We start from the raw sequence: 22,558 nt of genomic DNA on the forward strand, positions 1-22,558 counted from the left end.
ATGCGGCGACGGGGCGAGTGACAGCCCCGTCGGCCAATCGGATTGTCCTCTTGCCAGTCGCGCCGGCAACGGCCAGGCCGTCCCATCCACACTCTCGGCTTTCCTTCGTGAAGGGCGCAATAATTGGTCGGAGCGAGAGGAAGGAGGCGGGCCCGCCTTCGAGCGGCCAATCGTGGAGCTTCGCAGGGGAGGAGGCGTCGACGAAGGCGGGCTCGGCTCCCTGATTGGCTGTTCCGGCCGCAGGGGATTGTGGGGGCGAGCGCCGATGCCCTCGCATGTGTGGGCGCCGCCCTCCTTCTCCCGCGCTCCACCGGTGAGCGGCTGCCCTGGCCAGGAGTGGGATTGGGGATTGGGGACGTGTTGGCCTCCCTTGCGGGGCTGTCGCGGAGCCTTGGGAAGGGTGTGGGCCTATCCCGGACGGGAGCCCACGGTGTGGGGGGGGGGTCGGCCTCTTCCTCACTGCTCCCCTCCTCCTCCTACAGGTTGGTCCCGAGCAGCGGTCGCCATGGCGGTCCCCGAGCCCCGCCCGAACCACACCATCTACATCAACAACCTCAACGAGAAGATCAAGAAGGACGGTGGGGGAGGGACACGAAATCTATCCTGGGGGGAGGGAGCCGGAAGTTGTGTGCCCCCCCCTCAACAAAGCATTATTTTTGGTATAAGCTATGGTGTGTAGGCACAGAGTGCACAGAGTTTGAGTCCTGAGACACCTTTAAGACCAACAACATTTAACTCTGGGTTAGCCTTCCAGTATCTGAAGAAGCGTGCACACGCACAAAAGTTTCTGCCCAAAATTCAATTTGATGACCTTAGATTAGAGGTGCCTGACTGGACTCAACACTTTGTTCTGCTGCTCCAGGTTCCTGCCTGAATCAAAACACAAGTACTTGAAGTATACAAGTCCTTGTCCAGGAAGAGTATCCTTACAACAGGCCTTACTTGGCCCACAGTCAATTTTTCTGATAGCCAGCGTATTAAATTGCTTTATCAAGTATTTATATTTATTTTACAAATTATGTTGGTAACTGCCCTGAGAGAGGGGTGGGATGAAAATTGATATAAGTGAAGGCTTTGCATGGTTGCAAAGTTCACAGGCTCTGTTCCTTTACAAATTATTTTAGTTTGTGTAAAAGTATTTCTGAATGACAAGAAGGTGGGGGGGGTTCTGAAAATGTAGCAACTAGTAAAAGGGCAAAATAAGAAATAAACTAATGGTGGTGGTAGATCTGCACAGGAGTTTCTGTAAAAAAATTCTATATATCTAAAAATTAGTCCATACATAATGGTGTAGCATTGATACATCCCAATATCATTCAAATTGTAAAGTCCTCGAGCCTTAGATTTACAAAAAGTGGACATTTATCTCCAGTTTTGCATAGTTTTCAGGAAGCCAGGAGCCCTCATCAGGCAGGCCTTTGCATAAAGCTTTGCTCAGATGTGCAGTGAGCAGTCCTTGATGATGTTCTATGCACTAAATGTGTTATTGATGTTCTCAGAACAAAGGACTCATGTGACTGTTGGCTTTCCTTCCTCTCAGAGCTGAAGAAGTCCCTCTACGCCATTTTCTCCCAGTTTGGCCAGATCCTTGACATCCTGGTGTCTCGCAGCCTGAAGATGCGGGGCCAGGCCTTTGTCATCTTCAAAGAGATCAGCAGTGCCACCAACGCTTTGAGGTCCATGCAGGGCTTCCCCTTCTACGACAAGCCCATGGTGAGGCTGTCTGCTTTGGGCTGAGGAGGGCTGGGTTGAGGGTGTGCTGCCACAGCACGGAGAGGATGTAGATTCATTATAAGTGCTGAAGGTGTGTTCAGACATGTGAGTTTGTGTGTGGAAATTGTTTCCACGAAAAGTGCTTTAAAAACACAAGAAGAGCCCTGCTTAATCAGATCAGTGGTCCAGCATCTTGTCTCATACAGGAGCCAACCATTTCCTTTGAATGGCCAACAGCAGGGCAGAAAGGCCGAGAACTTTCCTTGATGTTGCTCTGTGATTCAGAGGTTTTGTGCTTCTGAATGGAGAAGTTCCTATCAATTACCATAGCTAGTAGCCATTGATAGACATATTCTCCATGAATCTATCTAATCCACTTTTAAAACTCTTGTTTTGTGTCCATCACTCCTTTTTGCTTGGAGATAATTCTTCTCCATGACAAAAATCTATTTTCTTTGCTCTTGTGTGCCTGATGCCATAGGCTATAGTTTGCAGTAGTTTCCGGACAAACAACAGCACTAGATTTTCCAGTTCCTTGTTAGCTTTAGAGCATCCCTTATGCAAGGGGCAGCTTTCTCTTTTCAGTGCAAGCAGGCATCCTCTATGTGCGGTACTTTAGTATGCTTGATGTGAACTTCCTGGCTGACTCTGAACTGTGGCTCCAGTTACTGTTTTCTCAACTCTGGTAAAACAACTCAATTCGTGGTTCATCTGAGGTTGGCCTTGTGGCTGCTCACTGCCATACTGTGGTGGGCTTAGTCCCCTCCCCACATAACTGAGCCCTTCCTCTCCCCAACCAGAGGATCCAGTATGCCAAATCGGACTCTGACATCATAGCCAAGATGAAGGGCACGTTTGTGGAGCGGGACCGAAAGCGGGAGAAGCGGAAGCCCAAGGGCCAGGAGGCTGCTGCCGTCAAGAAGCAACTCCCGGGGGCGGGGGCCCCAGTGGCACCTGCCGTCCAAGGCGCTGTGCCTGTGAGTGTCCCCCACTGCGGTTTTGCAGGGGGCTATCTGCTGGAGAGAAGTTTCACATGGTTGTGTTCTGGGGGTGTCGGGAGGGAGACAGGTCTCCCTTCCCAAAGCAGTTACTGCTGCAACGGCTCAAGGCCTGCAGGTCCCAGTTCTGGCTGTCGGTTAGTTAGTGGTCTGTCACTGAAAGACAGGAAGCCCTTCTGCAGATGGTAGCTTCTGCCTTGAGGATGGGGTGGGGTGGCTGCATTGGGAGGTCAGCCCCCTTCCTTGCAGTGGGGAATGGAAGTCTTGGGTAAGGTGGGGTGTCTGCACTTTGGACTTCACCATTCATCCCTCTTCTTTCCTCTCCAGGGGATGCCACACATGAACCAGGCCCCACGGATGATGCCACACATGCCAGGCCAGCCCCCTTACATGCCTCCCCCTGGCATGATGCCACCTCCTGGCATGGCACCAGGGGCTATTCCTCCAGGGGCTATGCCCCCTCAGCAGATGCTGCCTGGGCAGATGGCCCCAGCACAGCCGGTGAGCACAGGGGGTGGGTGGGAATTTGCATGGCTTGACAGGAGAGGCCTGGAGGACACTCCTGTGGTTCCAGGATTTCCATACCAGCAGTTCCCTTTCTCTCTGTCCTGTTTAGCTGTCAGAGAACCCCCCCAACCACATCCTGTTCCTCACCAATCTGCCCGAAGAGACCAACGAGTTGATGCTCTCCATGCTATTCAATCAGTAAGTGTCCAAATGAGGTGCTCCATTGGGAAGGAGGGTGACAGGGCTGGCCAAGGAGGGCTTGGGCCTGCCTTCTTTCCTTGCCTGCCTTGCCTTGCCCGGAAGGAGGGAACTCCTTCCTCTCTTTTTGTTTCCCTCCCTCACACATAGCTGCAGACACAGGACTTGGGGTGTAGGGTTGGGACAGAATCTGCCTGCTTCGAACATTATGGGTTTAGGATCCTTTACTCATTCGTTTGTCTCATCTCTTGTTTTGAAACCATGACATTTGTGCTGGTGTCTGTCCCTGATGTTTTTATGATGGAGACCCTGCTTTACTCAGCAAAACTCTATAGGTGTCACCCTGCTTTTGTGCCATTGTATTTTTATGCTGCCCTTCCAAAAGTCTGTCTTCAAAGACTGGGAGAGGAGAACCTGTTAAACATCCTTCGGCAGACTGACACATGCAGATGGAAGGGGGGGGGTCATGGGGTTGCTAGTTTGGACTTCTGGGCAGTTCTCAGTTCTCTTTCTGCTTGCCTTTCTGCAGGTTCCCCGGCTTCAAGGAAGTGCGGCTGGTCCCTGGCCGGCATGACATTGCCTTTGTGGAGTTTGACAATGAGGTGCAGGCCGGAGCTGCCCGTGATGCCCTGCAGGGGTTCAAGATTACCCAAAACAACGCCATGAAGATCTCCTTTGCCAAGAAGTAATGCCTTCTTGGGCTTGGAGGCCACAGGCAGCCCCCCCCCCCTTTCTCATTGGTCCCTGTGAAAGGCCTTGGGATTTGTTTCTGGTGTTTGATTCTTTTTCCAGTTGTGTTCGGGGAGGTAAGTGTGTGTGAGAGAGCGGCTGGCTGGGCAAAAGGATTTCTGAAGCAGAGGCATGGATGGGCCGGGCAGCTTCTAGTGCGTCTGTGGCTTGGCTGACAGGGGAGGTGTGTGTGTGCGCGTGCATGTGTGTGTGTGTGAGAGAGAGAGAGCATTGTGTTGCATGAAGATAGCCGATTTCTGGCAAAAGCATTGTACCCAGAGTCTGACGGCCAGACATAGCACCTGGAGCTTTTCTCTTTTGTAATAAAAAGCCACACACTGGTTTCATCTTAATGGTTGGCTCTTATTGATGGGAGACTAGTCAATGGGGTGGGAAAGGCACTGGGGTAGGTAAGGTCTCTGCGGCAAAACTCAAGAAAGAGCCAGCGGGTCACTACACATGCAGTGGTTGGTCCCCTGGGAGGTGGGCAGGGGAGCTAGGAATGTGCTTGCTTTGTGACACAGGCCTTTGTTTCCTGGGCAGACCGATGTCCAGCAGAACGGGGTTGGTCCTGTTGTCTTGGAGATAATGAAATGTTTCTGCCCCTCTTTCCAGTTACAGAGGCTGCTGGACTGTTGGCACTTCAGGTTCAGTTGTTGTCTACTCAGGCTGGCAGCTGTTCTGCAGGATGCCAGGAAGAGGTCTTTCCCATCCCCTGCTCCTGTGTGTCTTTTCCTCTGGGGGTGGAACCGGAGACTGCCTGCATGCCAAATGGAGGCTCTGGCGTGGAGCCCTGGCCCCTCCTCAGAGGGTTGTCTCTGCCAGAGTGAACTTTGAGTCTCAAGTGCTTCTCCCCCCCAAACCTTGCTGACCTCTAAGGTGTGAATATAGCTGCTCCGCAAACACACATAGCTGTCTTCTATTGAACCAGAACAAAATTGGAGTCCAATGGCGCCTTTAAGACTGCTGTTGACCCATGTACTGCTGGTTTACTCTCTCGTTATATTTGCACTCCTGTTTCATTATCTGGGGAAGTATGCATGCGCACGAAAGCTCACACCTGAAATAAAGCTTTGCTGGTATTAAAGGTGCCCCTGGACTCAAATTTTGTTTTGCTACTTCAGACCAACATGGCTACTCATCTGAGTCTATTGAACCAGGCCTTTTGATGCTTCAAGGCCAGCATTTTTTGGCCAGACTGGAAACTACTCTGCAGAGTTCCAGGCAGAGGTTTTTCATATCTGCTGCTTGGGACATTTTACTGGAGATGCTGGAGATTGAGCTGGGGTACTTCTGCGTGCAAAGCAGAGGCTCTCTCCCCCTGAGACGTGCTTGCCCTTAAAGCATGAACACATGAAACTGCCTAATACAGAGTCTACTCAGAGTGGCAGTGATGCTGCTGCTGGGTGGTTGAATCTGGGGCCTTCTACAAGTCAAGCAGACGTCCTGCCAATGAGCCCTGAAAGAAACTCACATGAAGCTGCCACCGCCTACTGAATCAGACTCTCGGTCTATCACAGTCAATCTTGTCTGCTCAGGCTGGCAGCTGCTCTCCAGGGTCTCAGGCGGAGAAAGATCTGCATGCCAAGTAGGTGCTCTTCCACTGAGCCTCAGCCCCTCCACAGAAGACACCTGAACCTGCCTTAGACTGAATTAGAACCTTGGTCCTTCAAATTCAGAATTGTCTACTCAGACTATCAGCTGCTCTCCAGGGTCTTAGAGGTCTTTCCACAGGACCTGTAAGACAGCTGTCCCACTAAGCCTACAGATGAGGCTGATGGTTGATGACCTCTAGGACACTGGCCCCCCTCCCTGAGAATCCATCTAACCCACTTATCTACAACAGCTGGGTTGTACCCCCCCATTAGAGTATATATTGAATAAGAGGTAGCAGTTTTTAAATTGTCTTAATTATTGATCTGTTTATTCAATAATTCACTTGGTTGTCAGGCATTTAAAACTTGTAAAGCTGCCCTAAGAGCCCCTTGTGGCGCAGAGTGGTAAGGTAGCAGTCTGAAAGCTCTGCCCATGAGGCTGGGAGTTCGATCCTGGCAGCCGGCTCAAGGTTGACAGCCTTCCATCCTTCCGAGGTCGGTAAAATGAGTACCCAGCTTGCTGGGGGGTAAACGTTAATGACTGGGGAAGGCACTAGCAAACCACCTTATATTGAGTCTGCCATGAAAACGCTAGAGGGCATCATCCCAAGGGTCAGACATGACCCGGTGCTTGCACAGGGGATACCTTTACCTTTTTAAAGCTGCCCTGACTCTGACAGGGAAGGGTGGCATACAAAAATAAAATGTATTTATTTGCCACTGCCACCTGATCCTTGTAATGGGATGCTGCCAGGGATTGAGCCTGAGATCCCCCTGCCAAGTGGCTTCTCTGCCCCAGATCCAGGGCTGAATCTCCCTGCTCGGTGTGGTGGCTTCTTTGGGGCTCTGGCCTCCTCAGTGGGCTGCCCAGCTGTGAGGACACAAGTCAGAGTGGGCAGAAGGGTGTGCAGAGAGACTGCTGCCGCCAGCTCCAAAGCCATGAGCAGGGTCTCTCCGGAGAGGGAGGACAGGGGCCGTTCACAGCCTTCTGGTGTTGCAGGGAATTAAACAGGAAACAGCTTTAGCACAGAATGTGGTGATTTGCAGTTTCCCGGGGTCCTTTGCATGCTCCTGCTGCTTGTGGGGAGGACAGAATCAGTGGGGTTGCTGCCTCCATGACAACTGCTTACCTTCTGCTCAGTGGAACTTTTAAAGCTCTCAACAGCCCATCCTGTCCAGCTGTCTTCTTCCAGTCCTGCTCCCCTGTGGGGGGGGTGTCTGGACACAAGGAGCTCCCTGTCCTCCAACCTCAAGGGCCAGCCTGTTCTCTGAGCTGGGCCGCTTCCTGTTTAGCCAGGCAACAACATCATGTTGGCTCTCTGCCCCTCAGTCGTGGTGCCTCGTAGCCCTGACATCCCTCCACTTCAAAAGCCACACAGAATGGAGAAGATTAAATTCCAGTAACTCTGGCAGCATGCAGGTCATTGCGTGACTCATTAAATTCAAGGGAAGCAGGACCGTGGAGATCATTCCAAAAGCAGTGGGGTGAAGACCTGGGCCGTGTGCCTCACTGCCCCCACCCCTCACGCCATGTTGGTCTTAAAGGTGCTACTGGACTCTGATTTTATTGTGCTATTTCAGACCAACACCCATTTGAATCTGGCCCCACCCTATAAAGGATCCTTTTCAGAAGGTAGAGTATTGGTGAGCATTCTGCAGCAGCGTTTTGCAACTCAGCCAAGGGCAGGGTGGGGTTTAGCTCCCCCAGACGGGAAGCCAGTTCCTCTCAGAGTTTGGAGTCGTCATTCTCTTGCAGGAGCTGCTGAAATGAGAGGAGCTGCCTGGGGTGCTGTTTGGGTCGGACTCGCTCTCTGGGCCCTTCTAGGGCCTGTGCAGGGTGGGCGGCACATGGATAAACTGGCAGAGAAGAAGCTTTGCGCTGATCCTGAATGCAACCGTGAGTGACTTTTCTGCCCTGATCAACTCTTTTTGGGAGTATCAGGCAAGAACAGAGCTACCTCCCCCCCCCCTCTCCTTCCACATACACACTGGACTTGTCCTTAGCACTGATAGTTCAGCATAGACTGCTGCTGAATTTGGAGGTTTATCTTCTCTGATCCTGTGGAGATAAAAGGGGGCCTTGCCAAGGCAAAACAAAGGGTGCAGGAGGGCAAATGTCTTTTATAACTGAACCACCCCCTACATGTTCTGCAAATGTCTTTTATAACTGAACCACCCCCTACATGTTCTGTGCGCAGCTTCCTCTGGGCAAATTTCATTCTCTCTGCACGTAAAGCATGGAGACGTCATTCATTTATCAATTACTCTTGTCCTTCTGCACCTGTTGTTTCTATTGTGATTCTGGCCCACCCATCATCCTGTGGCAATGAGTTCCACACCGTACGTTGTGTGTTGTGGGAAATCAACACTCGAGTGAAGGGGAAGAGCTGGATTGGTTTGTTCCTGAAGGAGCCTTATAATTGGCTGCCCTTGTTCTCCCCACAACAGACACTCTGGGAGGGAGATGGGGCTGGGAGACTTCTGAGAACTGGGCCTGACCCAAGAACATCCGCATGGTTGCATGTGGTAAAGGAGGAGGAGAAGTGGGGAATCAAATTCAGTTGTCCAGAAGAGGGGCTGCCACTCTTAATCATGCCCTCACACTGGGTCTCAAAGAGATGACCAACCACCTTGCCCCCTACCCAAGTTTGGATGGGAGACTCTGGTGCCCACTTCTTTTTCTCTCCCCCCCTTGCATTCCAGACCCCATTTCCATTGCAGAGGCCCTGCAGGATTACATCGCCCCTGACTGTCGCTTCCTCCACATCCAGAGGGGACAGGTGGTTTACATCTTCTCAAAGCTGAAGGGGCGCGGACGACTCTTCTGGGGAGGAAGCGTGAGTAGTCACAGGGAACCCTCTGGGGCAGTCAGGGCTTCAACTGTTGTGCAGGGACCATGGGGGAGGCCCTCTGGCCACAGAGCCATAGCTAAAGTCCTGACCCCCCCCCCATCCCCATTGCCCTTCTCTATTGGTACCTGACATTGCCCATCTGTGAAATTAGCAAGAGAATTGGGGAAAGGGGGGGTTCATTGTCCTGATTGGGATGGCCCAGGTTAGCCCTGTCTCAGAAGCCAGACAGGGTCAGCCCCAGTTGGTGCTTGGATGGGAGACCCTTGAGGGTCCCGAGCTTCCATGCAGAGGAAGGCAATGGCAAACCACCAGTGCAGCCTAGCCTGATCTCCTTGGATCCTGGAAACTAAGCAAAGCAGGCAGCAAGGAAGTCATGAGTGGTTACACACAGGCAGGTCTCAGGAAACCATCTCCTGCCTTGACCACCCTCCAGGGGGTTACCACAAGTCAGCCATGGATCGACAGCAGAAGCAAAACTCTGTGATTATTTGTGAGAAGGGCAGTCTCCTTTATTAGCCAACAGTAAGGACTTCGAGACCCCACTTCCTGTAAGGGGAACCAAAGAGCTTACAGATACGATTCAGCTCAGCCATGCATCCCTAAATTAGAATTAGACAAGCGTCCCAGAGATAGAAGGAGGGCACCCTCAGCTGCTATGGAAGCCACTTTGGGACAAAAGGGCTCTTCGTGCTCCCCAGGGAAGGCCACGGGAGGAGGAATAAGTTCTTCCACGGCAGCACCCTTCCCATTGAACCTCCAGAAGGTCAGCTGCGGCCATGCCATGGGACCCCAGAACCAGGCTGTTCAGGGCAGCAGAGAAAGGTGGGATCCCAGGCAGGCAGGGTAAGGTAAATGGAATGTCTCCCACTCCCCCAAGCGCCCAAGTTTTGTTCCAGTGGAAATGTTTTCCAAAGGCGGAGAGGGTGGCGCAGGGACCCCATCAAGAAATGTGAATCCTGAAGTGAGCTGCGATAGTCTTTGCCTGGGGGGAGAGGGGAGGAGGGGTTGTTGATATTGCTTCTTGTTGGCCACATGACTTTGCGCTCCTGTGAACACTCCTTCTTCCCGCACAGGTGCAAGGTGACTATTATGGGGAGCAGCCAGCCCGCCTGGGCTATTTCCCCAGTTCTGTGGTCCGGGAGAACCGTTATCTGAAGCCGGGCAAGACGGAGGTAAAAACAGATGTAAGTGTGGCCTGCCTCTCTCCCACTCCACAGGAGGAGCTGGGCGGAGCAGTGGTTGGCAGGGAGCTGTAGAAGAGCCGCCATTCCAGACTTCTAATCCCTGCTGCATCCTTTTGTTGCTCTCCATGTTCCTATTTCTTCAGAGATGTCCCTGGCCTCCCCTCTCATGGGGACTGGGGAGGCAACAGACTTGGCTGGGCATTCAGGCTATGGTCCCCTCCAGTGCCAAGTCATGGCATCAGCCTGGCTTCCTTTGCTATGTGTGTGTGGGGGGGTCATGGGGCGCATTCCCCAGGCCTTCCTGGAGGGCTCAGTCTATTCTCTGTAAGCACATCTGGACAGGGATTTCAGTGGCACTGTTGAAAAGTAATTGCCGGGGGGGGGGGGGCTTGTCTTCCAGAAATGGGACTTCTACTGCCAGTGATGCCAATAGCCCTGGGCCTGCACCAGAGAACCCATCCTGCTCTCAAGCCCCAGCGCTTCTTCCTTGAATTTCTCTCAGCCAAGCAGAAAAAAAATGTCCCGACTTTGAAGTTGTCACTGGTTGTGACCTTTTCCCTCCTTCCCTGACCCAAGGGGGGGGGGGACTTTGGGGCAAGGCAAAACTCTTCCCTTGCTATCAAATATTAAAGGCTTTCCTTAAAATCTGTGTGCGTGCATCTGTTTAAGTTTTGCTACCTGTGCAGGAGGCTGCAACAGGGCAGGAGGATTGCAAGAGGCTGCAACAGGGCAATGGGAGGGTTTAGAATCACAGAGTTGGAAGGGTCATCTAGTCCAGTGGTCCCCAACTCCCGGTCCAGGGACCGGTCCCGGTTCCGGGGGTCAGTCAGTACCGGGCCGCGGCTCCTCCTCATCCTCCTGCACAGCTGCTGCCTCGGGGACTGCCCTGCCACTCTGCCGCCGGCTCACCTTTGGTGCTCTCCAGCAGCTGCCATGGCTGGGGCTCCTCCTCGGCATGGCACTATGCAGCTGCTGCTGGCAGTGCCCCCCAGCGGGTGGCGGGAAGTCAGGGGCACCGGGGGGGAAGCAAGCAGAGCAGGGGCTCAGGCAGCAGCAGTGATGTCCCTCAGCAAAAAACTACCCCCCCCCCGGGCCTCAGTAAAACTGTCAAGCATTGAACGGACCCCGGTGATAAAAAGGTTGGGGACAACTCCCTGCACTGTGCTGGACACTCACAATCCTACCGTTCATCCACTGTAACCTGCCACCCCCTTAAGCCTTCACATAATCAGCCTCTCCATCAGATTGTTATCCAGCCTCTGTTTAAAAATTTCCAATGATGGAGAACCCACCACCTCCCGTGGAAGCCTGTTCCACTGAGAAACCGCTCTGTCAGGAACTTCTTCCTGATGTTTAGATGGAATTTCTTTTGAATTAATTTCATCCCATTGGTTCTGGTCCGTCTCTCCGGGGAAGAGAACAACTCTGCTCCATTCTTGATATGGCAGACTTTTAAATACTTGAAGATGGTTATCAAATCCCCTCTTGGTTGTCTCCTCTCCAGGCTAAACAGACCAAGCTCTCCCAACCTTTCTTCATACCTCTTGGTCTCCAAACCACTCACCATCATTGTTGCCCTCCTCTGGACACGCTCCAGTTTGTCTACATCCCTCTTCAACTGGAGTGCTCAAAACTGAACACAGTACAAGTGAGGCCGAACCAGAGCAGAGTAAAGCGGTATCCAGTTTGGTGCAGTGGTTAGGAGTGCGGACTTCTAATCTGGCATGCCGGGTTCGATTCTGCCCTCCCCCACATGCAGCCAGCTGGGTGACCTTGGGCTCGCCACAGCACTGATAAGGCTGTTCTGACCGGGCAGTGATATCAGGGCTCTCTCAGCCTCACCCACCCCACAGGGTGTCTGTTGTGGGGAGAGGAATGGGAAGGCGACTGTAAGCCACTTTGAGCCTCCTTTGGGTAGGGAAAAGCGGCATATAAGAACCAACTCTTCTTCTTCTTCTATCATCACCTCCCGTGATCTGTATACGATATTCCACTTGATATAGCCCAAAATCCAATTTGCCTTTTCTGCCACCGTGTCACACTGTTGACTCACGTTCAATGTATGGTCTACTAAGACTCCTAGATCCTTTTCACACATTGAAGGACTGCAATCTGGATTTTCAGATAGTTAAGTGGATAGGGAATTGGTTAGAGAACTGCACTCAAAGAGTTGTTGTCAATGTTGTTTCATCAGACTGGAGAGAGGTGAGTAGTGGGGTACCTCAGGGCTCGGGGCTCGGCCCGGTACTTTTTAACATATTTATTAATGATCTAGATGAGGGGGTGGAGGGACTACTCATCAAGTTTGCAGATGACACCAAATTGGGAGGACTGGCAAATACTCCGGAAGATAGAGACAGAGTTCAACGAGATCTGAACACAATGGAAAAATGGGCAAATGAGAACAAGATGCAATTTAATAAAGATAAGTGTAAAGTTCTGCATCTGGGTCAGAAAAATGAAAAGCATGCCTACTGGATGGGGGATACGCTTCTAGGTAACACTGTGTGTGAACGAGACCTTGGGGTACTTGTGGATTGTAAACTAAACATGAGCAGGCAGTGTGATGCAGCGGTAAAAAAGGCAAATGCCATTTTGGGCTGTATCAACAGGGGCATCACATCAAAATCACAAGATGTCATAGTCCTATTGTATACAGCACTGGTCAGACCACACCTGGAGTACTGTGTGCAGTTCTGGTGGCCTCAGTTCAAGAAGGACGTAGATAAAATTGAAAGGGTACAGAGAAGAGCAACGAAGATGATCTGGGGCCAAGGGACCAAGCCCTATGAAGATAGGTTGAGGGACTTGGGAATGTTCAGCCTGGAGAAAAGGGTTGAGAGGGACATGATAGCCCTCTTTAAGTATTTGAAAGGTTGTCACTTGGAGGAGGGCAGGATGCTGTTTCCGTTGGCTGCAGAGGAGAGGACACGCAGTAATGGGTTTAAACTTCAAGTACAATGATATAGGCTAGATATCAGGGAAAATATTTCACAGTCAGAGTAGTTCAGCAGTGGAATAGGCTGCCTCAGGAGGTGGTGAGCTCCCCCTCACTGGCAGTCTTCAAGCAAAGGTTGGATACACACTTTTCTTGGATGCTTTAGAATGCTTAGGGCTGATCTTGCGTTGATCAGGGGGTTGGACTTGATGGCCTGTATGGCCCCTTCCAACTCTATGATTCTATGTTACTGCCAGGATAAGTCTCCCCCATCCTATATTGGTGTATTTGGTTTTTCCTACCTAAATGCAGAACTTTACATTTGTCCCTATTGAACTTCATTTTATTCGGTTCAGCCCACTTCTCGAACCTATCAAGATCATCCTGTAATCTGATTGTCTTTGGTTGTGTTTGCTACTCTTCCCAGTTTAGTATCATCTAAATGTAATAAGTATCCCCTCTAATCCCTCATTCAAATCATTTATAAATATGTTGAACAACACAGGCCCCAGGGCAGATCCCTGAGGTACTCCACATCACTCTTCTCCAAGAGGATGCTGAACCATTAACAAGTACCCTTTGAGTATGATCTGTCTACCAGTTATTGATTGATCTGACAGAATTACGATCTATACCGCATTTTACCAACTTGTCAACAAGAATACCATGTGGGTTAGGGTTAGGGTTAGGGGTTAAGAAGTTCAGCCCTCTCTTCATCATCTGTTATAATTTCACTTTCTTGTCCTTGCAGTGGCCTTACCATGTCCCTACTCTTTTTCTTATTCGAAATATTATTGTTGTTGTTGTTATGTGCAAAGTCGTGTCTGACCCATCACGACCCCATGGACCCCATCCTCCAGGCCTTCCTGTCCTCTACCATTCCCCGGAGTCCATTTAAGTTTGCACCTACTGCTTCAGTGACTCCATCCAGCCACCTGATTCTCTGTCGTCCCCTTCTTCTTTTGCCCTCAATCGCTCCCAGCATTAGGCTCTTCTCCAGGGAGTCCTTCCTTCGCATGAGGTGGCCAAAGTATTTGAGTTTCATCTTCAGGATCTGGCCTTCTAAAGAGCAGTCAGGGTTGATCTCCTCTAGGACTGACCGGTTTGTTCGCCTTGCAGTCCAAGGGACTCTCAAGAGTCTTCTCCAGCACCAGAGTTCAAAAGCCTCAATTCTTTGACGCTCGGCCTTCCTTATGGTCCAACTTTCGCAGCCATAAATTGCAACTGGGAAGACCATAGCCTTGACTAAACGCACTTTTGTTGGCAGGGTGATGTCTCTGCTTTTTAGGATGCTGTCTAGATTTGCCATAGCTTTCCTCCCCAGGAGCAAGTGTCTTTTAATTTCTTTGCTGCAGTCCCCATCTGCAGTGATCTTGGAGCCCAGGAAAATAAAATCTGTCACTATCTCCATTTCTTCCCCATCTATTTGCCAGGAATTGAGAGGGCCGGATCCCATGATCTTTGTTTTCTTGATGTTGAGTTTCAAGCCAACTTTTGCACACTCCTCCTTCACCCGCATCAACAGGCTCTTTAGTTCCTCTTCACTTTCTGCCATTAGAGTGGTATCATCTGCATATCTGAGGTGGTTAGGGTTAGGGTTAGGGTTAGGGTTAGGGTTAGGGTTAGGGTTAGGGTTAGGGTTAGGGTTAGGGTTAGGGTTAGGGTTAGGGTTAGGGGTTAGGGTTAGGGTTAGGGTTAGGGTTAGGGTTAGGGTTAGGGTTAGGGTTAGGGTTAGGGTTAGGGTTAGGGTTAGGGTTAGGGTTAGGGTTAGGGTTAGGGTTAGGGTTAGGGTTAGGGTTAGGGTTAGGGTTAGGGTTAGGGTTAGGGTTAGGGTTAGGGTTAGGGTTAGGGTTAGGGTTAGGGTTAGGGTTAGGGTTAGGGTTAGGGTTAGGGTTAGGGTTAGGGTTAGGGTTAGGGTTAGGGTTAGGGTTAGGGTTAGGGTTAGGGTTAGGGTTAGGGTTAGGGTTAGGGTTAGGGTTAGGGTTAGGGTTAGGGTTAGGGTTAGGGTTAGGGTTAGGGTTAGGGTTAGGGTTAGGGTTAGGGTTAGGGTTAGGGTTAGGGTTAGGGTTAGGGTTAGGGTTAGGGTTAGGGTTAGGGTTAGGGTTAGGGTTAGGGTTAGGGTTAGGGTTAGGGTTAGGGTTAGGGTTAGGGTTAGGGTTAGGGTTAGGGTTAGGGTTAGGGTTAGGGTTAGGGTTAGGGTTAGGGTTAGGGTTAGGGTTAGGGTTAGGGTTAGGGTTAGGGTTAGGGTTAGGGTTAGGGTTAGGGTTAGGGTTAGGGTTAGGGTTAGGGTTAGGGTTAGGGTTAGGGTTAGGGTTAGGGTTAGGGTTAGGGTTAGGGTTAGGGTTAGGGTTAGGGTTAGGGTTAGGGTTAGGGTTAGGGTTAGGGTTAGGGTTAGGGTTAGGGTTAGGGTTAGGGTTAGGGTTAGGGTTAGGGTTAGGGTTAGGGTTAGGGTTAGGGTTAGGGTTAGGGTTAGGGTTAGGGTTAGGGTTAGGGTTAGGGTTAGGGTTAGGGTTAGGGTTAGGGTTAGGGTTAGGGTTAGGGTTAGGGTTAGGGTTAGGGTTAGGGTTAGGGTTAGGGTTAGGGTTAGGGTTAGGGTTAGGGTTAGGGTTAGGGTTAGGGTTAGGGTTAGGGTTAGGGTTAGGGTTAGGGTTAGGGTTAGGGTTAGGGTTAGGGTTAGGGTTAGGGTTAGGGTTAGGGTTAGGGTTAGGGTTAGGGTTAGGGTTAGGGTTAGGGTTAGGGTTAGGGTTAGGGTTAGGGTTAGGGTTAGGGTTAGGGTTAGGGTTAGGGTTAGGGTTAGGGTTAGGGTTAGGGTTAGGGTTAGGGTTAGGGTTAGGGTTAGGGTTAGGGTTAGGGTTAGGGTTAGGGTTAGGGTTAGGGTTAGGGTTAGGGTTAGGGTTAGGGTTAGGGTTAGGGTTAGGGTTAGGGTTAGGGTTAGGGTTAGGGTTAGGGTTAGGGTTAGGGTTAGGGTTAGGGTTAGGGTTAGGGTTAGGGTTAGGGTTAGGGTTAGGGTTAGGGTTAGGGTTAGGGTTAGGGTTAGGGTTAGGGTTAGGGTTAGGGTTAGGGTTAGGGTTAGGGTTAGGGTTAGGGTTAGGGTTAGGGTTAGGGTTAGGGTTAGGGTTAGGGTTAGGGTTAGGGTTAGGGTTAGGGTTAGGGTTAGGGTTAGGGTTAGGGTTAGGGTTAGGGTTAGGGTTAGGGTTAGGGTTAGGGTTAGGGTTAGGGTTAGGGTTAGGGTTAGGGTTAGGGTTAGGGTTAGGGTTAGGGTTAGGGTTAGGGTTAGGGTTAGGGTTAGGGTTAGGGTTAGGGTTAGGGTTAGGGTTAGGGTTAGGGTTAGGGTTAGGGTTAGGGTTAGGGTTAGGGTTAGGGTTAGGGTTAGGGTTAGGGTTAGGGTTAGGGTTAGGGTTAGGGTTAGGGTTAGGGTTAGGGTTAGGGTTAGGGTTAGGGTTAGGGTTAGGGTTAGGGTTAGGGTTAGGGTTAGGGTTAGGGTTAGGGTTAGGGTTAGGGTTAGGGTTAGGGTTAGGGTTAGGGTTAGGGTTAGGGTTAGGGTTAGGGTTAGGGTTAGGGTTAGGGTTAGGGTTAGGGTTAGGGTTAGGGTTAGGGTTAGGGTTAGGGTTAGGGTTAGGGTTAGGGTTAGGGTTAGGGTTAGGGTTAGGGTTAGGGTTAGGGTTAGGGTTAGGGTTAGGGTTAGGGTTAGGGTTAGGGTTAGGGTTAGGGTTAGGGTTAGGGTTAGGGTTAGGGTTAGGGTTAGGGTTAGGGTTAGGGTTAGGGTTAGGGTTAGGGTTAGGGTTAGGGTTAGGGTTAGGGTTAGGGTTAGGGTTAGGGTTAGGGTTAGGGTTAGGGTTAGGGTTAGGGTTAGGGTTAGGGTTAGGGTTAGGGTTAGGGTTAGGGTTAGGGTTAGGGTTAGGGTTAGGGTTAGGGTTAGGGTTAGGGTTAGGGTTAGGGTTAGGGTTAGGGTTAGGGTTAGGGTTAGGGTTAGGGTTAGGGTTAGGGTTAGGGTTAGGGTTAGGGTTAGGGTTAGGGTTAGGGTTAGGGTTAGGGTTAGGGTTAGGGTTAGGGTTAGGGTTAGGGTTAGGGTTAGGGTTAGGGTTAGGGTTAGGGTTAGGGTTAGGGTTAGGGTTAGGGTTAGGGTTAGGGTTAGGGTTAGGGTTAGGGTTAGGGTTAGGGTTAGGGTTAGGGTTAGGGTTAGGGTTAGGGTTAGGGTTAGGGTTAGGGTTAGGGTTAGGGTTAGGGTTAGGGTTAGGGTTAGGGTTAGGGTTAGGGTTAGGGTTAGGGTTAGGGTTAGGGTTAGGGTTAGGGTTAGGGTTAGGGTTAGGGTTAGGGTTAGGGTTAGGGTTAGGGTTAGGGTTAGGGTTAGGGTTAGGGTTAGGGTTAGGGTTAGGGTTAGGGTTAGGGTTAGGGTTAGGGTTAGGGTTAGGGTTAGGGTTAGGGTTAGGGTTAGGGTTAGGGTTAGGGTTAGGGTTAGGGTTAGGGTTAGGGTTAGGGTTAGGGTTAGGGTTAGGGTTAGGGTTAGGGTTAGGGTTAGGGTTAGGGTTAGGGTTAGGGTTAGGGTTAGGGTTAGGGTTAGGGTTAGGGTTAGGGTTAGGGTTAGGGTTAGGGTTAGGGTTAGGGTTAGGGTTAGGGTTAGGGTTAGGGTTAGGGTTAGGGTTAGGGTTAGGGTTAGGGTTAGGGTTAGGGTTAGGGTTAGGGTTAGGGTTAGGGTTAGGGTTAGGGTTAGGGTTAGGGTTAGGGTTAGGGTTAGGGTTAGGGTTAGGGTTAGGGTTAGGGTTAGGGTTAGGGTTAGGGTTAGGGTTAGGGTTAGGGTTAGGGTTAGGGTTAGGGTTAGGGTTAGGGTTAGGGTTAGGGTTAGGGTTAGGGTTAGGGTTAGGGTTAGGGTTAGGGTTAGGGTTAGGGTTAGGGTTAGGGTTAGGGTTAGGGTTAGGGTTAGGGTTAGGGTTAGGGTTAGGGTTAGGGTTAGGGTTAGGGTTAGGGTTAGGGTTAGGGTTAGGGTTAGGGTTAGGGTTAGGGTTAGGGTTAGGGTTAGGGTTAGGGTTAGGGTTAGGGTTAGGGTTAGGGTTAGGGTTAGGGTTAGGGTTAGGGTTAGGGTTAGGGTTAGGGTTAGGGTTAGGGTTAGGGTTAGGGTTAGGGTTAGGGTTAGGGTTAGGGTTAGGGTTAGGGTTAGGGTTAGGGTTAGGGTTAGGGTTAGGGTTAGGGTTAGGGTTAGGGTTAGGGTTAGGGTTAGGGTTAGGGTTAGGGTTAGGGTTAGGGTTAGGGTTAGGGTTAGGGTTAGGGTTAGGGTTAGGGTTAGGGTTAGGGTTAGGGTTAGGGTTAGGGTTAGGGTTAGGGTTAGGGTTAGGGTTAGGGTTAGGGTTAGGGTTAGGGTTAGGGTTAGGGTTAGGGTTAGGGTTAGGGTTAGGGTTAGGGTTAGGGTTAGGGTTAGGGTTAGGGTTAGGGTTAGGGTTAGGGTTAGGGTTAGGGTTAGGGTTAGGGTTAGGGTTAGGGTTAGGGTTAGGGTTAGGGTTAGGGTTAGGGTTAGGGTTAGGGTTAGGGTTAGGGTTAGGGTTAGGGTTAGGGTTAGGGTTAGGGTTAGGGTTAGGGTTAGGGTTAGGGTTAGGGTTAGGGTTAGGGTTAGGGTTAGGGTTAGGGTTAGGGTTAGGGTTAGGGTTAGGGTTAGGGTTAGGGTTAGGGTTAGGGTTAGGGTTAGGGTTAGGGTTAGGGTTAGGGTTAGGGTTAGGGTTAGGGTTAGGGTTAGGGTTAGGGTTAGGGTTAGGGTTAGGGTTAGGGTTAGGGTTAGGGTTAGGGTTAGGGTTAGGGTTAGGGTTAGGGTTAGGGTTAGGGTTAGGGTTAGGGTTAGGGTTAGGGTTAGGGTTAGGGTTAGGGTTAGGGTTAGGGTTAGGGTTAGGGTTAGGGTTAGGGTTAGGGTTAGGGTTAGGGTTAGGGTTAGGGTTAGGGTTAGGGTTAGGGTTAGGGTTAGGGTTAGGGTTAGGGTTAGGGTTAGGGTTAGGGTTAGGGTTAGGGTTAGGGTTAGGGTTAGGGTTAGGGTTAGGGTTAGGGTTAGGGTTAGGGTTAGGGTTAGGGTTAGGGTTAGGGTTAGGGTTAGGGTTAGGGTTAGGGTTAGGGTTAGGGTTAGGGTTAGGGTTAGGGTTAGGGTTAGGGTTAGGGTTAGGGTTAGGGTTAGGGTTAGGGTTAGGGTTAGGGTTAGGGTTAGGGTTAGGGTTAGGGTTAGGGTTAGGGTTAGGGTTAGGGTTAGGGTTAGGGTTAGGGTTAGGGTTAGGGTTAGGGTTAGGGTTAGGGTTAGGGTTAGGGTTAGGGTTAGGGTTAGGGTTAGGGTTAGGGTTAGGGTTAGGGTTAGGGTTAGGGTTAGGGTTAGGGTTAGGGTTAGGGTTAGGGTTAGGGTTAGGGTTAGGGTTAGGGTTAGGGTTAGGGTTAGGGTTAGGGTTAGGGTTAGGGTTAGGGTTAGGGTTAGGGTTAGGGTTAGGGTTAGGGTTAGGGTTAGGGTTAGGGTTAGGGTTAGGGTTAGGGTTAGGGTTAGGGTTAGGGTTAGGGTTAGGGTTAGGGTTAGGGTTAGGGTTAGGGTTAGGGTTAGGGTTAGGGTTAGGGTTAGGGTTAGGGTTAGGGTTAGGGTTAGGGTTAGGGTTAGGGTTAGGGTTAGGGTTAGGGTTAGGGTTAGGGTTAGGGTTAGGGTTAGGGTTAGGGTTAGGGTTAGGGTTAGGGTTAGGGTTAGGGTTAGGGTTAGGGTTAGGGTTAGGGTTAGGGTTAGGGTTAGGGTTAGGGTTAGGGTTAGGGTTAGGGTTAGGGTTAGGGTTAGGGTTAGGGTTAGGGTTAGGGTTAGGGTTAGGGTTAGGGTTAGGGTTAGGGTTAGGGTTAGGGTTAGGGTTAGGGTTAGGGTTAGGGTTAGGGTTAGGGTTAGGGTTAGGGTTAGGGTTAGGGTTAGGGTTAGGGTTAGGGTTAGGGTTAGGGTTAGGGTTAGGGTTAGGGTTAGGGTTAGGGTTAGGGTTAGGGTTAGGGTTAGGGTTAGGGTTAGGGTTAGGGTTAGGGTTAGGGTTAGGGTTAGGGTTAGGGTTAGGGTTAGGGTTAGGGTTAGGGTTAGGGTTAGGGTTAGGGTTAGGGTTAGGGTTAGGGTTAGGGTTAGGGTTAGGGTTAGGGTTAGGGTTAGGGTTAGGGTTAGGGTTAGGGTTAGGGTTAGGGTTAGGGTTAGGGTTAGGGTTAGGGTTAGGGTTAGGGTTAGGGTTAGGGTTAGGGTTAGGGTTAGGGTTAGGGTTAGGGTTAGGGTTAGGGTTAGGGTTAGGGTTAGGGTTAGGGTTAGGGTTAGGGTTAGGGTTAGGGTTAGGGTTAGGGTTAGGGTTAGGGTTAGGGTTAGGGTTAGGGTTAGGGTTAGGGTTAGGGTTAGGGTTAGGGTTAGGGTTAGGGTTAGGGTTAGGGTTAGGGTTAGGGTTAGGGTTAGGGTTAGGGTTAGGGTTAGGGTTAGGGTTAGGGTTAGGGTTAGGGTTAGGGTTAGGGTTAGGGTTAGGGTTAGGGTTAGGGTTAGGGTTAGGGTTAGGGTTAGGGTTAGGGTTAGGGTTAGGGTTAGGGTTAGGGTTAGGGTTAGGGTTAGGGTTAGGGTTAGGGTTAGGGTTAGGGTTAGGGTTAGGGTTAGGGTTAGGGTTAGGGTTAGGGTTAGGGTTAGGGTTAGGGTTAGGGTTAGGGTTAGGGTTAGGGTTAGGGTTAGGGTTAGGGTTAGGGTTAGGGTTAGGGTTAGGGTTAGGGTTAGGGTTAGGGTTAGGGTTAGGGTTAGGGTTAGGGTTAGGGTTAGGGTTAGGGTTAGGGTTAGGGTTAGGGTTAGGGTTAGGGTTAGGGTTAGGGTTAGGGTTAGGGTTAGGGTTAGGGTTAGGGTTAGGGTTAGGGTTAGGGTTAGGGTTAGGGTTAGGGTTAGGGTTAGGGTTAGGGTTAGGGTTAGGGTTAGGGTTAGGGTTAGGGTTAGGGTTAGGGTTAGGGTTAGGGTTAGGGTTAGGGTTAGGGTTAGGGTTAGGGTTAGGGTTAGGGTTAGGGTTAGGGTTAGGGTTAGGGTTAGGGTTAGGGTTAGGGTTAGGGTTAGGGTTAGGGTTAGGGTTAGGGTTAGGGTTAGGGTTAGGGTTAGGGTTAGGGTTAGGGTTAGGGTTAGGGTTAGGGTTAGGGTTAGGGTTAGGGTTAGGGTTAGGGTTAGGGTTAGGGTTAGGGTTAGGGTTAGGGTTAGGGTTAGGGTTAGGGTTAGGGTTAGGGTTAGGGTTAGGGTTAGGGTTAGGGTTAGGGTTAGGGTTAGGGTTAGGGTTAGGGTTAGGGTTAGGGTTAGGGTTAGGGTTAGGGTTAGGGTTAGGGTTAGGGTTAGGGTTAGGGTTAGGGTTAGGGTTAGGGTTAGGGTTAGGGTTAGGGTTAGGGTTAGGGTTAGGGTTAGGGTTAGGGTTAGGGTTAGGGTTAGGGTTAGGGTTAGGGTTAGGGTTAGGGTTAGGGTTAGGGTTAGGGTTAGGGTTAGGGTTAGGGTTAGGGTTAGGGTTAGGGTTAGGGTTAGGGTTAGGGTTAGGGTTAGGGTTAGGGTTAGGGTTAGGGTTAGGGTTAGGGTTAGGGTTAGGGTTAGGGTTAGGGTTAGGGTTAGGGTTAGGGTTAGGGTTAGGGTTAGGGTTAGGGTTAGGGTTAGGGTTAGGGTTAGGGTTAGGGTTAGGGTTAGGGTTAGGGTTAGGGTTAGGGTTAGGGTTAGGGTTAGGGTTAGGGTTAGGGTTAGGGTTAGGGTTAGGGTTAGGGTTAGGGTTAGGGTTAGGGTTAGGGTTAGGGTTAGGGTTAGGGTTAGGGTTAGGGTTAGGGTTAGGGTTAGGGTTAGGGTTAGGGTTAGGGTTAGGGTTAGGGTTAGGGTTAGGGTTAGGGTTAGGGTTAGGGTTAGGGTTAGGGTTAGGGTTAGGGTTAGGGTTAGGGTTAGGGTTAGGGTTAGGGTTAGGGTTAGGGTTAGGGTTAGGGTTAGGGTTAGGGTTAGGGTTAGGGTTAGGGTTAGGGTTAGGGTTAGGGTTAGGGTTAGGGTTAGGGTTAGGGTTAGGGTTAGGGTTAGGGTTAGGGTTAGGGTTAGGGTTAGGGTTAGGGTTAGGGTTAGGGTTAGGGTTAGGGTTAGGGTTAGGGTTAGGGTTAGGGTTAGGGTTAGGGTTAGGGTTAGGGTTAGGGTTAGGGTTAGGGTTAGGGTTAGGGTTAGGGTTAGGGTTAGGGTTAGGGTTAGGGTTAGGGTTAGGGTTAGGGTTAGGGTTAGGGTTAGGGTTAGGGTTAGGGTTAGGGTTAGGGTTAGGGTTAGGGTTAGGGTTAGGGTTAGGGTTAGGGTTAGGGTTAGGGTTAGGGTTAGGGTTAGGGTTAGGGTTAGGGTTAGGGTTAGGGTTAGGGTTAGGGTTAGGGTTAGGGTTAGGGTTAGGGTTAGGGTTAGGGTTAGGGTTAGGGTTAGGGTTAGGGTTAGGGTTAGGGTTAGGGTTAGGGTTAGGGTTAGGGTTAGGGTTAGGGTTAGGGTTAGGGTTAGGGTTAGGGTTAGGGTTAGGGTTAGGGTTAGGGTTAGGGTTAGGGTTAGGGTTAGGGTTAGGGTTAGGGTTAGGGTTAGGGTTAGGGTTAGGGTTAGGGTTAGGGTTAGGGTTAGGGTTAGGGTTAGGGTTAGGGTTAGGGTTAGGGTTAGGGTTAGGGTTAGGGTTAGGGTTAGGGTTAGGGTTAGGGTTAGGGTTAGGGTTAGGGTTAGGGTTAGGGTTAGGGTTAGGGTTAGGGTTAGGGTTAGGGTTAGGGTTAGGGTTAGGGTTAGGGTTAGGGTTAGGGTTAGGGTTAGGGTTAGGGTTAGGGTTAGGGTTAGGGTTAGGGTTAGGGTTAGGGTTAGGGTTAGGGTTAGGGTTAGGGTTAGGGT

At 50.8% G+C, this 22,558-nt stretch overlaps 2 protein-coding genes across 5 annotated transcripts; both read left to right on the top strand.

The window, feature by feature from the left end:
* Positions 1 to 97: 97 nt before the first annotated feature.
* Positions 98 to 4,498, top strand: SNRPA (small nuclear ribonucleoprotein polypeptide A). 3 transcript variants are annotated; one of them, XM_077318680.1, is made up of 7 exons: positions 98 to 313; positions 483 to 671; positions 1,541 to 1,713; positions 2,514 to 2,690; positions 3,039 to 3,212; positions 3,328 to 3,416; positions 3,946 to 4,498. In XM_077318680.1, the coding sequence occupies exons 2-7, from the start codon at positions 506 to 508 to the stop codon at positions 4,103 to 4,105; spliced, it is 939 nt and encodes a 312-aa protein (XP_077174795.1). In that variant the 5' UTR covers positions 98 to 313; positions 483 to 505; the 3' UTR covers positions 4,106 to 4,498. The 3 variants fall into 3 exon arrangements, with proteins under 3 accessions (XP_077174795.1, XP_077174796.1, XP_077174797.1); XM_077318681.1 differs by having other exon boundaries at positions 483 to 659; XM_077318682.1 differs by having other exon boundaries at positions 99 to 313; positions 483 to 578.
* A 1,977-nt stretch (positions 4,499 to 6,475) lies between these two features.
* MIA (MIA SH3 domain containing) lies at positions 6,476 to 10,402 on the top strand. 2 transcript variants are annotated; one of them, XM_077318688.1, is made up of 5 exons: positions 6,476 to 7,373; positions 7,497 to 7,637; positions 8,444 to 8,577; positions 9,666 to 9,764; positions 10,177 to 10,402. In XM_077318688.1, exons 1-5 carry the CDS (start codon positions 7,271 to 7,273, stop codon positions 10,198 to 10,200), a joined length of 501 nt encoding a protein of 166 aa, XP_077174803.1. In that variant the 5' UTR covers positions 6,476 to 7,270; the 3' UTR covers positions 10,201 to 10,402. The 2 variants fall into 2 exon arrangements, with proteins under 2 accessions (XP_077174803.1, XP_077174802.1); XM_077318687.1 differs by having other exon boundaries at positions 6,484 to 7,373; positions 9,666 to 9,776.
* Positions 10,403 to 22,558: the final 12,156 nt, after the last annotated feature.

This window comes from Paroedura picta, unplaced genomic scaffold, assembly GCF_049243985.1.
Source record: "Paroedura picta isolate Pp20150507F unplaced genomic scaffold, Ppicta_v3.0 Ppicta_v3_sca21, whole genome shotgun sequence".
NCBI classification, from domain to species: domain Eukaryota; kingdom Metazoa; phylum Chordata; class Lepidosauria; order Squamata; family Gekkonidae; genus Paroedura; species Paroedura picta.